Source organism: Balaenoptera ricei, chromosome 15, assembly GCF_028023285.1.
Source record: "Balaenoptera ricei isolate mBalRic1 chromosome 15, mBalRic1.hap2, whole genome shotgun sequence".
Classification (NCBI taxonomy): domain Eukaryota; kingdom Metazoa; phylum Chordata; class Mammalia; order Artiodactyla; family Balaenopteridae; genus Balaenoptera; species Balaenoptera ricei.
In genome coordinates, this window is record NC_082653.1 from 65,525,876 (window position 1) to 65,542,993 (window position 17,118).

General features: G+C 46.3%; 1 protein-coding gene across 3 annotated transcripts in view; it reads right to left on the reverse strand.

Annotated features, from left to right (window-relative positions):
* Positions 1-4,016: 4,016 nt before the first annotated feature.
* The window catches only part of SYT17 (synaptotagmin 17), a 91,200-nt gene continuing 78,098 nt past the window's right edge, over positions 4,017-17,118 (reverse strand). For all 3 annotated transcript variants that reach the window (XM_059897335.1, XM_059897336.1, XM_059897337.1), the window contains exon 8: positions 4,017-5,411. In XM_059897335.1, coding sequence (XP_059753318.1) covers positions 5,215-5,411 — 197 coding nt within the window. In that variant the 3' untranslated portion in view covers positions 4,017-5,214. The remainder of the gene's footprint in view (positions 5,412-17,118) is intronic.

A 17,118-nucleotide genomic window follows, 5' to 3' on the forward strand; every position in this document is an offset into this window, starting at 1 on the left:
TCACAACTCTGTGAAAGACTTTAGGAATGGGCCTGGCCAGGTTTCAATAAAACTTTATTTACAAAAACGAGCAGTGGGTTGGATTTGGCCCACGGGCCATAGCTTGCCACCCCTTACTCTAGACCTCAAGTTTACTGGCTAGAAAATAGACAATTTATTCACTTAACAAATAGGATCTTTGCTGCCATTTGGAGGTTGTAGAGGTCTCTATGTAACACAGTATATATTTTCTGGGTTCTTAAAGACATTACTCTTCCCCACCCCCCAGCCCACGCGTACACACATGCATACACACACTGTGCTCATGGTGGCCTGGGGGTTCGGTGAAGATCTATTTCTTTCTTCCTATCATCTGTCTGCCTATCTATGTATCTCCTTTAGTTTCTTAGCTTTTTAAAATTGTCATTTATTTACCAGTAAGTAAAACAAAGTTCCCTTCCCCTCACCACCATTATAAAAGGGACAGTAGAGGCTAGTTTATTTCATGCCTTTCAATCCAGGCACATCTGTATCTGTGTTCAAATTCCAGACTTGCTTCTGTGTGACCACACACTGATTACTTAATCCGTCTTAGCTTCAGTTTCCTCATCCGAAAAATGGGGACAAATCAATACTTTTCCTCATACAAGTGCTTAGAACAATGCCTGACACATAAATGCTCAATATATGTTAACTACCATTACATCACTATGGAACCTTCAAAAATACTGAATAGGAAGGTATAAAATTGAGAAGCAAAACAACTTCCCAAAAGTTAACCCCTGCAACCTTCAGGGCAATGTCTTCCAGTCTCTTTTCTAGACATAAGTTTTAAATTTTTACTTAGTGGTGCTCATTCCTGAATTATTTTAAATGGTATTTTTGACCATGAAAAAAGAAAAGGTATCCCACTGGTGGTGGAAGACAGGCCACCCAGAAAGGAAAGGAATTCTTCCTCTTTCCCTGCAGTGATTCCCAGCTTTCTGGGAGTAAAATATCAGTACCCAAAATAGCTGTTCCTGGTGCCCTGGGAACCATCACATCTGGGCAGGGCTGGGCAGAGGTCATAGCTTCTGTCAAGTCCCAGGGGGTAGACTGGAGTCCTGAAGGGTTCTGGAGTCCCCAGAGATGAGACAGCTCAAGATGGGCCCTGGGAAAATAGATGCAGATTTAAAACTTCACACCACCGTTTCTACTCTACCTCCTTCCTTTGAACTCAGGTCCCCGCACCCTGAAGAGGGTGTGTAGGTGGCCCATACATCTCCTTTCCCACATCCTGGCTGAGAAGGAATTAATTAAGATGCTAATTAAACCGGGTAGGTGGCCCACAATAGGGCACCTGGGGTCCAGGTTTCTATAGAAACCAAGTCATTTCTTCACCTTTCAACACATTTCCCTCATCTCCTGACAAACTATCCTTGGAGACATGGATGGCTCTGACATCTGTGCTTCTGCTGTTCTCTCCAGTCACTCAGCAAACATTGCCTGATGTGTGCCCAGTAGGAATAGCCATCACGTGCTGTGTGTTAAGCCTTTGCAGGCATTATCCCGGCTAATCCTCACATCACATACAACCCTATGGGGTAAAAACTGTCATCCTATTTTCAGATGAAACAGCCCAGCAGAGCGGTCAGCCACACCAGCTCTGTATAAGTTTGTGAGGGCTGCCGTAACAAAGGACCACAAACTGGGTGGCTTAAATAACAGAGCTTCATAGCCTCATAGTTCTGGAGGCCGGAAGTCTGAAGTCCAGGTGTTGGCAGAGTTGGTTCCTTCTGAGGGCTGGGAGGGAAGGAGCTCTCCTTGGCCTGGGTCTCCAGGCCTCGCTCCTTGCTTGTAGATGCCGTCTTCCCTCTGTGTGTCTGTCTCTGTGTCCTAATTTCCCCTTAATATAAGGACACCAGTCGTATTGAATTAGGGCCCACCCTGATGACCTCATTTAACCTTAATTACCCTTAAGGACCCTATCTCCCAATACAGTCACATGCTGAGGTACTGGGGGTTAAGACTTCATGAAGTATGTGAGTTTGGGGGGAGATACAGTTTAGCCCATACCAGGCTCTAGAGTCAGCTGGGCCTGGGCTGGCATTCTAGCTCTAATGCTCACTTGCCACTTAATCCCATGAAACCTCGGCTTCCTCACTTATAAAAGAGGAATAATAACACCGCTCACGTGGGTTGCTGCATGAGGACTAAATGAGATGCTTAGCACTTGGCACGGTGCTTAGTCAGCCTCGTGGTTATCGTAAACGAGGGGAGCAGATGTTGGGGATGCCCCACTCCCAGCCCTCGGCCACCTGAGTTCCCCCGATGCTGAGGTGGGCTGGGCCATGCAGAGGGACAGCTGACTTGCTCAGGCACATGCCCCTCATTCTCTGCCCCGGGAGTTCTCGGTGCTACCCAAGCTGGCTCAGCCCACACAGGACAGTCCTATATTGCCAATCATTGAACGCCTCCGGGGCTTTACCCTCAGGCCCTGAGAGACGAGGGGCAGTAGTTAAATAGTCCAGCCTCCCCACAGTGATCATTCTCAAGCGTATTCTACGTGGGCCCCCAGCACGACTGAGCCGCAGATGCCCACAATGCCAGTTAAAGCAGCCTTTGCGTTTCTCCTTCCCCTGACTTATCCTTCCATTTATGCTTCCTGGGCTCACCTCCCAAATAAACCATTGGCACCCAAGTCCTTGCCTCAGCGTCGGCTTCTGAAGTGCCCCATGTAAGATAATGAGGAAACTGAGGCCCAGAGCAGCTCCGCGGCTTGTGTGAGGGCACAGGTAGGGTGTGCTGGGCCTGGGGTGTGAACCATGGCTTCTCTGGCTCCAAAGCCCACGGGCCCAATCACCGTATAACCTCATCTCTGGTCCTGAATGCCTGTCCTGTATCTGTCTTTCCTCATTCTGTTTGTTCTCTCATATTTTTATCCTCTTCTGTACAACCATGGGAAGGAAGCCATTTTATAGAGAAGGAAAAGTTTCTTTTTGTCTCCTTACAAACATAACCTAACTCAACCTCCCTGCCTTTCCCCCTTGACCTTCATGCCATCTCCACTCCAGAGTGAGAGACACCAGAGGGACCCACGAGGGGGCCCTGCAATGCCCAATGTGGCCAGAAGGGGTGAAGCCATCTCAGCCCACAGGGGGTTTACCTAAGTCAAGCCCCTTTTATTGGGCATGGCCAATAGAAAGCTAAGCAGCCATGGCCCTTGCCCTGAACAAGCAAATAGTTTTATAGAAAAAAGCGTTACTTTCCTCACCTGGAAAATGGGGATAATAATAGCTTCTTCATCAAAAGGTTGTTGTGAGAACTAAACAAGACTGTGCAGGTATTGGGCTTAGCACACAGTAAGGCCCCAAGAGTTAAATAGCAATATAAGCTTCTTGTGGGGAGCTTCTTGTGGGGAGGAGCTTCTTGTGGGGAGCTGTCATTTCTGTCTTGGAAAATCAGGAAGTGGTAGTTTAAGCTGGGTCTTGATGATAAGTATGAGTTGGAACTATTAAGCTGCTGGTAACCATGATGCTCACTGAATGGGGAGAGCCTGTCCAGGAGATAGCGTGATCAACAAAGCCCTGATTACTTCATCTGAGCCCCCGGATCCAGCTATGCCTGAAGCCAGGACTTCCTTTGTTGCTTAAAGTATTTTGTGTTAATTTCCTGTTGCTTGCAATGGGAGGGACCTAACATAAATCCTCGTCTTCTCTTTGCACGGGTTCTCCTGTCAGTCGTCAGATGAATATATCTTAACGTTTCGACTGTTCTTCCTTTCCAGACCACACACTAATCTTACCAACAATGTCCAGCGTGACCGGTTGTCTGGTTATACCCACTGTGGCCCTCGAGTCTTCCTGCTGAGGCCGTAGGTATCATGGGACAGAGACAAGCCATCCCTGTGTCTGGTCTGAATTCTGGAGCCACAAAATCTGTGAGCATAATAAATACCAGTGCTTTGAGTCGTTGGGATGATTTGTTACACAGTGGTAGGAACTGAAATACCCTCCTACCCTCCATGCCCATGTTCATGAAGAAAAAGATAACTCAAATGCATGGCACAAATAGATAATCTTTAATTTCAATAAATAGCTCCCCATTATACCAGACAATATGCTGTGGGAAAAGATACAGAAGCATCCAACAGAGAGAGAGATCTATTCTAACTACACTAATTTCTTAGCACGAGAGAAATGACTTTGGTTCACACACAAACACAGGGCAATCCTCAGGGTGTGACAAGGAGGGGTATCGTCTTGGATGGGGGATGCGGCAGCCGTGGTGGCCATTTTATTCCAACTGTCCTTTGCTGGTCTTCTGTGAGTCACAATCGCCATGATTCGGTCAAAAAATGTTACTTCTGCTCTATCATATTTTATTTACTTGACTTACACTCACGCTATTACTGAAGGTGGGGTCTTGACAGATGGGAGGACGCTGGGTGAAACTTCACTGACGGGCGAGGCAGAGAGAAGGGAGTACTCAGGACTGAGGTCCCGGCCCAGCGCCTTGCTCACTAAGGGGACACGCAGGCGCACACACGTGCTCACCTGAGGGCACACACACCAGAACATCCACATACATACGCACAGGGAGTCCCCAGAAAGAAGCTAACACAAGGACGAGTTCAATTAAGCCAGGAGAGCCTTCTTACACTGGAATATTTTTTGTTGCCATTTGGTTTCTCCAAATAGTCTAATCTATTTATCACATCCACTAAAGAGAAGACAGAGTACTTACACTTTTGGGGAAAGGTACCAGGTGTGAAGAACCCCCTAGGAACGGCAGCCCATTCAGAAGTCACCCAGTGGGTGTGCATTTTGGGCATGGGGGTCAGGCCTCCCAACGCTGGCCAAACTCTTGGAAAATTTTGTCTCCATGGAGGTTGGCACCTTTGGGGAGGCCCTTTCTCTGGCCTGAGGTTGAAAGTGCATTTTGGGGCAGGGGAATCCACAAGAGCAAGCACTGCCCATAAGTCTCAGAGCAGAGCCCACTCAGCTCATGACCTACGGACGGGACTTCTGGAAAGTTCTCAGGCCTCGCTCCTTGAGGGCGGCCAGTTTGTGATCAATGGTCAGCTTCCTTTCAGTTCTGAGAGGAGTTGTGTGTGTGTGTGTGTGTGTGTGTGTGTGTGTGTGTGGTGATGGGTGCGTGTGCAGGTGTGGATGTAATAGTATACATATATGGCATATTTTTTGTCCTAAGTTTTCTTCCTTTTTTCACAGATGAAAGCTGCCTTCCCCGCAGCACTCAGGTCACCTCCAGCGACGCAGGGGACACACGGTCACACTCGGCCCGGGACCGCAGGCTGTGCCACTGCTCCGCGGCCGTGCGGTGGGCACTGAGCATCCGCCGCCAGTGGTTGGATTCTGAGGGGCCCGAAGAGTACTGGCCGATGACGATCCTCCCGATGAAGTCGTTGCTGCTCTTCATGTTGTGGCCGAACACTAGCCAGAGGGGCGAGAGGAGGAGGGGGCAGGACAGGAGGCAGGAGCAAGACAGAGGCGTTAGTCTCCACACTCCTCAACTGCAGATGCGAGGTCCTCGCTTTCAGGACACAGTTACTTTCAACCATGAGAATTCCCCGATTCCCTCATCATCTTCCCACGAGTCCCTTGGCTGCAACTTTAAACTTCCGACCCGTAGACTCACCACACTGTCCTCAGGGCACTACAGCCGGACAGTCCTGGTGGAACTGCCAGCCACCACTGGAGTCCAGCTGAGCACTTAAACCAGGGTTCTCAAGCCCGGCACTGTTGACATTGGGGCCTGGACAATTCTTTGTGGGGTGTCCTGTGCACTGTCCAGCAGCACCTCAGGCCTCTACCCACCAGATCCCAGTAGCATCCACCGCCCCCAGCTGTCACAACCCCAGAGTCTTCAAACATGGCCTGGTATCCCCAGGGGTCAATTCATCCCAGATAAGAACCACTGGGCCATGGGGCCAGACATCCTAGGTGAATCCTGGCTCTGTCATTCAACAGCTCTGAGACCCTGAGACAAGCAAAGGAGCCCCTGTGACACTCAGTTTCCTCCTCGGTTACACAGGAATCTTAACAGTACTTTGAGAGCTTTCAGTGAGATAATGCACACTGTGCCTGGCACTCAGTAAGTGCTCAATAAACACTACACTGCTCTTTTGATCCTCAATTTCTACCTCTTGACCTTTTACAAAAGGGACTTAGGCAACAGGGGCAAGTTTCCTGAGAGAAAGGGCTCCAGCAATTTCTCCTCCCCTTGTTGCACTGCATGTCTCTTTGGAAGGTTGTTAATTCCCATGCAAGCTTAATTTGTGTCTTTCAAGCCTAATGAGATAGTTAGCTTGATTTATCTTCCCAGCCGAGTTCCGCCTAATTCCTTATCTGCATGTGGGTAGTCCAGGCATGCCATCTCACTAACGGGGAAGCAGGCTGTGTCTGTGTTATAAATGAAAGACTACAGAATGGGGACTATCACAAATTCACCCAGCGTGAGCAGAGCACAGGCAGGCTGGATCCCAGGAGGGATGCCCATTATCAAACAAACCAGCTAAAATATGCAGCCCAAAACAGAGCTTGAATGCTAACAAATCTCTGTTTTCCCCTGTGGGGCTCACATCAAGAATTCCAAATGTAAAAATATGGGGAAAAAAAGAAAAGTGGAAAAACAAAAACAAAAATCCCATCCATTGTCTTTAAACCCAAAAAAAGACCTAGAGTGAACCAGGCTAAGTGAAACGCTGTGCCATCTCCATCAAGAGCGTCCCGTACCTGTCAGCTCCATGAACAAAAATTGGACCATGTATATTTTTTGTACATTTGGTAAAGTGTTCACTATGCATAGGTAGACCTTATTTATATGAAAATCCCTTACAGAAGAGAAAAATTAGGAATAGAATCTTTGCTTAATAAAGGAAATTGCTGAGAAGCTCTCTGATGCATCTGAAAAAAAAAAAAAAACTTTTTTGAATAGGTCACATTCAGGACTCTTGAACTACACCTAGTGGGCAATGTAAGTTTTAATTTTCACCAAATGAAAACAAGTTACCAGAGTCCCCTTCCCCATGGGCCTCAAATCTAAAGTAAGACATTAGGAGACCATTTCAGGCCCCATTTGGTTTTCTTTCCTGGGGGCAAAATGTTCTATCTTCCTCTGCCTCTCCAAAGCTCAAAAATGAAAATGCAGAAACATCCTAGTCAATAGGTGTAGGTTTTGCTTCCTTGGCAAGTGGTTCTAAGAAAGGAAATCTCAAAGGTTCTCATGCACTGTTGGTGAAAGAGGAAGCACGTTCAACTTTTGGGGGAGGTTCACAATATCTGCTCAAAATAAGAATGTCATTACTCAAGATCCAGCAATTCTACTTCTAGGGATCTGTCCCATAGAATTATCTGCTCAAATGGACAAAGATAAACATACAAGAATTATCCACTGTAGCAGGGGTTGGCAAATTAGAGCCCTCAAGCCAAATCTGGTCTGTACCGGTTTTTTGTAAATAAAGTTTTACTGGAACCCAGTCAAACCCATTTATTTACATAATGCCCGCAGCTGCTTTTGTGCTACAGCAGCAGAGCTGAGTAGTTGCAGCAGAGGCTGTGTGGCCTGCAAAGCTGAAAATATTTACTAGCTGGCCCTTTACAAAGAAGTGTGCCAACCCCTGCTCTAGAACATCATTTGTGAGAATGAAAAATGGAAATAACAAAAACACTTCATGATGAAGTGTGGCTGAGGCTTGTTGGTGCCCTGCCTGCCCCCTCAGCCCACCCCAGGGGCTACCCATAGCTTCTGTTGCTGGCATCCTACCATGAGTGCCAGTGCTCTCTGCCTGGGACATGCCAGTGTATGCTGACAATGTGACTTTTGGTAGGGGCCTTGGGCCACTCAATAGAAACGTGACCTCTGAAAAGGCTGGGGACTAGGGTCAATCCAAATCCTAGACACCAAGGCTTCAGGGCTCTTCCCTGGTTGGTGATCCTCCGAGCATGCTGCCACACGTCGTTACTGGGAGAATTAAGTGCTGTCCATACACAACTGGAAACTCACGGCCGGTCTCTCCTGGACTCTGCCTTTTGCTGATTTGAGTCTGTAGCCTTTCACTTCAGTAAACCGTAACCAGGAGTATAACAGCTTTTCTGAGTTCTGTGAGCCCTTCTAGAGAATCACTGAACCTGACGGTGGTCCTGGGGCCCTCCCGAGCTGCAGTTACCCACGCATCAATCGTCCTTGATTGGGGGCTTCCCTGGTGGCGCAGTGATTAAGAATCCGCCTGCCAATGCAGGGGACACGGGTTCGAGCCCTGGTCCGGGAAGATCCCACATGCCGTGGAGTAACTATGCCCGTGTGCCACAACTACGAGCCTGTGCTCTACAGCCCGCAAGCCACAACTACTGAGCCTATGTGCCACAACTCTTGAAGCCCGTGTGCCTAGAGCCCGTGCTCTGCCAACGAGAAGTCACAACAGTGAGACGCCCACACACCGCAATGAAGAGTAGCCCCCGCTCGCCACAGCTAGAGAAAGCCCGTGCACATCAACAAAGACCCAACACAGACAAAAATAAATAGATAAACTAATTAATTAATTAATTAAAAAATTTAAAAATCGTCCTTGATTGGCCTGCCTCCCTTCCTGGTCTCACTTCCCCAGCCTCTTATTGGTGATTCCTGGGATCACCTTCCTAGTAGCCTGCATGCACCCACGTCCTTGTCTTAGGATCAGATTTGGGAGCACCTAAACTAAGACTGGAGAGGACTAATCAAATAATTTCTGATGTGACAATACCATGGAAACCAGAACCATGGTAAAAAATGAGACAGACCTATATATACAAGATGGAAACATCTCCAAGACATATCGCTAGGAGACAAAATCAAGTTGCAAAACAGTATACGTAAACACAATCTCTTTTTGCTTAAGAAAATGTTAACATATAGAATAGAAAACAGTATCAGGAAGAATATTCACAAAATTGTTAAGAGTAGCTCTCTCTAGAGAGAGGAAACAGAGAACTTGCCACTTTCTCTACTTATTATGTAAGTATGTACAGTTTGAACTTCTTACAAGAATATATTATTTTGGAAAGAAAACAAAGGAAAAAATAAGTCGATATTAGACAATCAACATAGAAATCACCAGAAGGGGCAGAAGGATGAACGGAAATCTGATAGCCTACGTTCCTTATCCCAATGTGCAAAGTAACTTGGCTTGGTAAATCACTCAGCACTTGAAAGGTGGTCGCTCCTCAGTGATTCAGCCCTTCTGCTGGGAAGCAGTTGCTGCTATGGCCATCTGACCTAATTGGCAGGCTTTGGGACTTGCAAATCACTTGGTAAAGTTATGGCAATCTTGACAGTCTTTTAAAAACCATACATTTAAAATGCAAATTATAACAAGCTGAATAAAACTAATGACTTCTATCATAAAAGTTGCCTGGGAGAGTATCAAGATTTGCCATCACTGTAAATTCTAGGGAGTGTGAGAATAGGGAATTAAGACTGGATATTTATTGAATCCAGAAAGGGGCTCAGAGACAGGAGACCAGATACCCCTGACCACTCCACTTTGTAGACAGGGAAGCCAAGTCACTGAGCAAGCTGGTGAGACACTCGCAGTATTTGCAGCAAAAAACCTGTATAGGAAGCAAATTCCTCATAACTAGATCCCTACATTTCTCCTCTTTAGAAACAATAACATCTAGAAATTTTGTTGTGAGGCACCCCAAATATCCCCACTGGCTGTTATGGGGGACTCGTCTCACTGCAGTCAACAGTATATACCTGCAAAATGTATAGGCTCTAATTTACCCTCATCATCTGGAGGGAACTTCAAAACAACCTTTACAAACCAGAGAGTGACAAAAAGGCATAGATGTCAACAAGGACCTACTGTATAGCACAGGGAACTATGCTCAATATCTTGTAATAACCCATAATGGAAAATAATCTGAAAAAGAATGTGTGTGTGTGTGTATGTATAACTGAATCACTTGGCTGTACACTTGAAATTAATACAACATTGTAAATTAACTATACTTCAATTAAAAAAAAAAGGCATAGATGTCACAAAGTCCATGCACAAAACCTGTGAAGAGGGCACCTCACACTTCCTCTTAGATCCTATTTATTCTTCATGGCTTTAGACATAATTCAAATAAACTTGGTCATGTGGTTTCCCCATCTGGTGTAATTTAAATTAATCTGGTAGACTGTGACTACCAGACAGATACCAGAACTTAAAAAAGTACAACAGAACCAGGGCCATTTGATGAAGGGGCAAACAACCCTTTTCTCCTTCATAGAGACCGGGGAAATTCACTGTGTGATCATTTATTTTTATAATTAAGATTATGAATCAGTAAGAAAGCTCAACGTCCTGGTTAATGGGTCAAAGGAAGTACAAACAGTTTTCTATCAAACAGTTAAAACTTTAAAGTCTTTTTAAAAAAAAAATAAATTTATTTATTTTTGGCTGCGTTGGGTCTTCTTTGCTGCGCGCGGGCTTTCTTTAGTTGCGGCGAGCGGGGTCTACTCTTCGTTGCGGTGCGCGGGCTTCTCATTGCAGTGGCTTCTCGTGTTGCAGAGCACGGGCTCTAGGCGCATGGGCTTCTGTAGTTGTGGCACACGGGCTCAGTAGTTGTGGCTCGCGGGCTCTAGAGCGCAGGCGCAGTAGTTGTGGCGCACGGGTTTAGTTGCTCCACAGCATGTGGGATCTTCCTGGACCAGGGCTCAAATCTGCGTCCCCTGCATTGGCAGGTGGATTCTTAACCACTGCGTCACCAGGGAAGTCCCTAAAGCCTTTTTTAAAGTTTAAGGGGAACGCGTTTGGCGAGTAGAAAATTTACTCACACAAAACCCCTTTAGTGCCCCTCCCCCAGGGATCAGAGTACAGCACCAGGCATGCCAGGAACGTGCTCTGTGCCCTGTCACACTGTTCTCTCTCTAACCTCGACAAACCTCAGGCACCCTGACGGCTACAGTCTCCAAGATCACCCTCTGTGTGGACCAGTGAGTCACTGAAGTCCAGCTCTATCCTCAGACAGGGCGTGGACACACCTGGCGTATTCTACTTTCTGAAATTTATCTCTAAAGAATCACCAACATATTGAAACCATGTACAAGCTCCTGTGTCCTTGTCATGTTGCAGCAAAAATAGAAATGAGGTTTTTTTCTTTTCTGACAAACAAGGAAAAGAGGGAACAATGGGTAAGCTAGGGAAACAACATAAACTGGCCTGAAAGAGTTAAGCAATCCTAGTTTTACTTTAACTGATACTCGTCCTTCACAAAGCTAACTCCTTAAACACTCTCTGACTCATGTGAATTACATCCTGCACCTGGTATTTACATCCCCTACACTCTCTTGTAACAATTTACCCCTTGTAGCATTCTTCATTTCAGAAAGAAGGTCACCAGTGATAACCCAGAGATGAACAGACCTAATTACTGGGCTGCCTGACCAGCTGTGACTGTTTTAAATTTTTGCAAAAAAAAAGAAGAATACAAGGCCATCACTGCTTTGATCCTTATCACCTATCCCAGACCTCAGACTATAAGACCTCTCCTGGGACTCCCCTGGTGGCACAGTGGTTAAGACTCCGTGCAGGGGGGCCCGGGTTCGATCCCTGGTCAGGGAACTAGATCCCACATGCGTGCCACAACTAAGAGTTCCCATGCCACAACTAAGGAGCCTGCCTGCCGCAACTAAGACCCAGAGCAACCAAATAAATAAAATGTCAAAGAGAAATGCACACTTTGATATACATCCCAAGGAGGGGAAAAAAAAAAAACACCTCTCCTAATTCCCCGAAGAGGGGGGCACAGTTCTTGAGGCGCTAGCCTGCTGAGTTCCCTTTTTGTCTGGCAAAGAATAAAGCTACTCTTTCTCCTCCAAAACTCTGTCTCCATATCTTATTTCAGCATCCGTGTAAAAAGAGCCCATATTTTGACATCAGTATCTGTCTGCTTCTGTGGTGCCGATTGCCATGGCAATTCAGGTTAGGGAAACACAACTGGCAAAACAAAAGCATGATGAGAGGCACCGATGGGCTCAAGGCTTTGAAGGAACATGGAGAGTACCACTGCTTTATGAAGCACCTACTATGTGCATGGCCCAGGGCTAAGCATATCACATGGATTAACTCACTTAATCTTCATAGCAACCCACTAGAATGGGGTTTCTCACCCTCCGCGCTGCTGACACTTGGGGCCAGATCGTTCCGTGTTATGGGGGCTGATCTGAGCACTGCAGGATGTCCAGCAGCACCCCTGGCCTCTGCCCACTGGATGCCATTAGCAGTCCTCTCCCCAGCTGTGACAACCCAAAGTATCCCCAGACATTGCCAAACATAATCCACCCTTTCCCCTTCCACTGAGAACCACTGCTCTAAGGCAGCTGCTGTCACCGGCCCATTTTACAGCTGGGGAGCCCGAGGCCCAGAGGTGCAGGGAGAGCCCTGCTCCAGTCAACATCCACGTGCCCTGAGTGAGTCAGGGGCACGTTGAGGCTTTCACGTGTTGATATGTGCTGTAAAAATTATTTTGTTCTTTCCCACAAGAGCTAAACTCTTTTGGTTGCTAATTTAGTTTGCCAAGGCAGACGGTTCTGGAAGGGAAGCTGGACGACTTAGAGTGTGGGTGTGATAAACACTGCAAATGAAAAGGAAAGAAAATCTTGATCTTTACCAGTGGGAGCAGACTTGGCAGCTACCCAGTTTGCAGGTTTGGTTCACAAGGTGACGCCTCCACCTGCACAGAGACCCCCCGCCTCATGGAACCCCGCCTCGTCGCTGTCCCCTGCAGTCCACCTCTGGATTGAGCACGCTCCCGCATTTCTGAAAAAGCTGCACGAAGCTATCAAAACCCATCGCAGCTGCTTCACGGTCCTCCTGAAGTCCTCACTGTGGAGGGATCCCCACGTTTCATCAGGCTGTTCAGGAGTGATCTCAGCCCTTGCAGGAGCCCAAAGCAGTCTACACGCCCCTGCTTCCTCCCCTTCCCCCTCCCCACAGGCCACTCCACAAACGTACCCATTCTCTTTTCAACTTTTGCAAAACTTCCTCAAATTACAGTTGGTCCCCTGCATCCGTAGCCATGGAGGCCATTTCATGTAAGGGATGTGGGCACATATATACAATGGAATATTACTCAGCCATAAAAAGAAATGAAATGGAGGTATTCGTAATGAGGTGGATGGAGTTAGAGTCTGTCATACAGAGTGAAGTAAGTCAGAAAGAGAAAAACAAATACAGTATGCTAACACATATATACGGAATCTAAGGAAAAAAAAAAGGCCATGAAGAACCTAGTGGCAAGACGGGAATAAAGACACAGACCTACTAGAGAATGGACTTGAGGATATGGGGAGGGGGTGGGGTGAGATGTGACAGGGTAAGAGAGTGTCATGGACATATATACACTACCAAATGTAAAATAGCTAGTGGGAAGCAGCCGCATAGCACAGGAAGATCAGCTCGGTGCTTTGTGACCACCTAGAGGGGTGGGATGGGGAGGGTGGGAGGGAGGGAGATGCAAGAGGGAAGAGAAATGGGAACATATTGTATATGTATAACTGATTCACTTTGTTATAAAGCAGAAGCTAACACACCATTGTAAGGCAATTATACTTCAATAAAGATGTTTAAAAAAAACAAACAAACATATAAGGGATGTGAGCATCCACGGAGTGTGGGATCCAGGGTGGGTCTGGAACCACCTGCCTGCAAATATCTCTGTTTTCTTCTCTCTGGAACCTAGAAGCTGTTTCAGGTTTTTCTTTAAAACCAGGTAGATCATTATCACTTCCCTGGGCCTCGGTTTCCCCATTTACACAATGAGTGGGTTTACGTAGGATTTAAGGTCCCTTTCAGCTCTGAGATTTCTTCAGTTCTAGTTTCATCCCTGATTTAAGGGTGATGCTTTTCATGCTTTCTTGGCTCATTTTGTGATTCATAGCAGCTGCATGGATGGAATTTTTTCTCCATGTTTTTCCTTCTAATAGTCATCGTGACAATTTAGATAGCAGTATTATAATAATTTAAAATCAGCAATGCCGAATCCTGACATCAGGGACTGAGCAAAGTACTTTATATATATATATATTTTTTTTACCTTTAATTATTATTTATTTATTTATTTATTTATTTGGCTGTGTTGGGTCTTCGCCTCTGTGCGAGGGCTCCCGCCAGCCGCGGCAAGCGGGGGCCACTCCCCATCGCGGTGCGTGGGCCTCCCACTATCGCGGCCTCTCTTGTTGCGGAGCACAGGCTCCAGACGCGCAGGCTCAGTAGTTGTGGCTCATGGGCCTAGTTGCTCTGCGGCATGTGGGATCCTCCCAGACCAGGGCTCGAACCCGCGTCCCCCGCACTAGCAGGCAGATTCTCAACCGTTGCGCCACCAGGGAAGCCCCTATATTTTTCACTTAATCAACACCACATCCTATTAGGGAAGGTGCTATTTATACACCCATTTTGCAGATGGGGAATTAGAGGCTCAGAGGGCTTAGGAGGTTGAGTGTCCAAGGTCACACAGCCAGCATGGGCATAGAAGGAATTGAAATTCAAAGCTCAGCATCATTTCTCCTCCTTCTGTCTCAGAAAGAAGAGACTTCTCAGCCATTCCCCCCTTCCACTGACCCTGACACAAGACAAAGACAAGATTAGGAACAGAAATATACACAACAGGTCCTCAAGTCAGCATGTCAAGGCAGAGGTGCCAAGAGTCAGAATGGCCCAAAAACCCCCTCATGACAGTTCTGTGTTGGAGACCTTCACACCATCACTCTGGGGTCCAGCAAGGTCAGGTTAACCTCCAACATCTGAATGGATGGCTGCTTCTTCAGGGGCGCAGCAGACAAGGAGGTTGTATTATGTTTAGGGACTATTGATATGTAAAGTATAATAATAGCAGCTAACACTTATATAGAGCTTATCATGTGCCAACACTGTTCCATGGACTTTGGATACACTAAATTATTTAGTCCACACAACTCTATTTACAAGGAGAGTACTATTATTATTATCTCCTTAGGCCTAGAGGTCACACACTGGCATCATGGTCTGCCTCCCTGAAGATGGACCTGGAGAAAACCCTAAGCAGGCTTCGGTCACTTGGGTGAAAAATTCTGGGATCCCAGTACTCAGAGGTGATCTGGAAAGGAAGATGTGGGCTCCAGGTGGGCACACCTCCTTGTCTCCCTGGACTACTCGCCTTCAGACCCCCTCACCCCATTTAAAGTACAAGGCCCAAGAAGACCTAAATAGACATTTCTCCAAAGAAGACATACAGATGGCCAAGAGGCACATGAAAAGATGCTCAACATTGCTAATTATTAGAGAACTGCAAATCAAAACTACAATGAGGTATCACCTCACACCGGTTAGAATGGGCATCATCAGAAAATCTACAAACAACAAATGCTGGAGAGGGTGTGGAGAAAAGGGAACCCTTTTGCACTGTTGGTAAGAATGTAAATTGATACAGCCACTATGGAGAACAGTATGGAGGTTCCTTTAAAAAATAGAATTACCATATGACCCAGCAATCCCACTGCTGCGCATATACCCAGAGAAAACCATAATTCAAAAAGACACATGCACCCCAATGTTCATTGCAGCACTATTTACAATAGCCAGTCATGGAAGCAACCTAAATGCCCATGGACAGATGAACTGATAAAGAAGATGTGGCACATATATACAATGGAATATTACTCAGCCATAGAAAGGAATGAAATTGGGTCATTTGTAGAGACATGGATTGACATAGAGACTGTCATACAGAGTGAAATAAGTCAGAAAGAGAAAAACAAATATCATATATTAATGCATATATGTGGAATCTAGAAAAATGGTACAGATGAACCGGTTTGCAGGGCAGAAATAGAGACACAGATGTAGAGAACAAACGTATGGACACCAAGGGGGGAAGGGGTGGTGGTGGTGGGATGAATTGGGAGACTGGGATTGACATGTATACACAAATATGTATAAAATAGATAACTAATAAAAAAAAAAGACCTATTTAAGTAATAGAAGACATGAAGAGATGAAAAATAAATAAATAAAATAAAAAAATAAAGTCCAAGGCCCAGGGTAGAGGCCCCTTTTGCCCAGGTCTGCAGGCAATGATGGCTTAAAGTGTTGGATTCTTTAATCCAGTGGTTCTCAGCTGGGGCCAATTCTGCCCCCCAAATTTGGCAATGTCAGGAGACATCTGGATTGTCACACTGGGATGGGGGGTTACTACTGGCATCTAGCGAGTAGAGGCCAGGATTGTTCCTAACCATCTTACACTGCACAGCACCACAACAAAGAATTATCTGACCCCAAATGTCAACAAGTGCCAAGGTTAAAAATCCTGCCTTAAGGGAAAAGCATGGGTTTTGGGGTTTCCCTTCATTAACACCCAATCCATTGTCACCAAAGGAAAGTCCCTGTGACCCAAGTGGCTACAAAGACCTGCAGGGAAAAAGAGCTGGGAGGGGGGAGGGAGGGAGAGAAGTCGCCTCTCTGAGATAAAGAGGGTTTGGGAGCTCAACAGAGAAGCAATTCCAGAGCAAATTCAGGGCAAGAGGAAACCGGGGAGTGGGGGAAGGGACTGCTGAGAATGTCGCTGTGGCTTATGAATCAGATCTTCCTCCTTTCCCAAGAGAAAGAAGTCAAGATTGCAATCTGTTTTAAAATTCCTTCGGACCACGGCCGGACTACTTCTTTGTGTCTGTGTGGAAACTGAGCCATGTGGAGCCTGCGTTTACAGGGCTGACATATGGGTTGAAGAATCACGTTCAGATCTGTGTGTGGATCACACTGTCTAGGAGGAAGCATTTAAAAGTGTGACTGTAATGTAATGTGCTTGTTTTTACATGAACAACTGAAACTTACACGTCTGAATGAGGATCATCTTTGTAGTATCTGTTTAAGAGATGCTGGCATTGCTTTGGGAGAGAATGTTCACTGCAAACTGTCTTCCGAGCTAGTTATAAGACACCCATTGAAGCTTTAGAAGATGCCCCTCGTCTTCTAAAATAACTGAGAAAATAAAGGAGAGATACCACGAACATGAGAATCACTTGGAAGACTTTTAAAAGTATCAGTGCCTGGGCCTCACCCCAAGAGATTCTGTTGATTGGTTTAAGGGTGGGGGACTGGATGCCAGTGTTTTTCAACTGTTCCCCGGGTGATTCTCA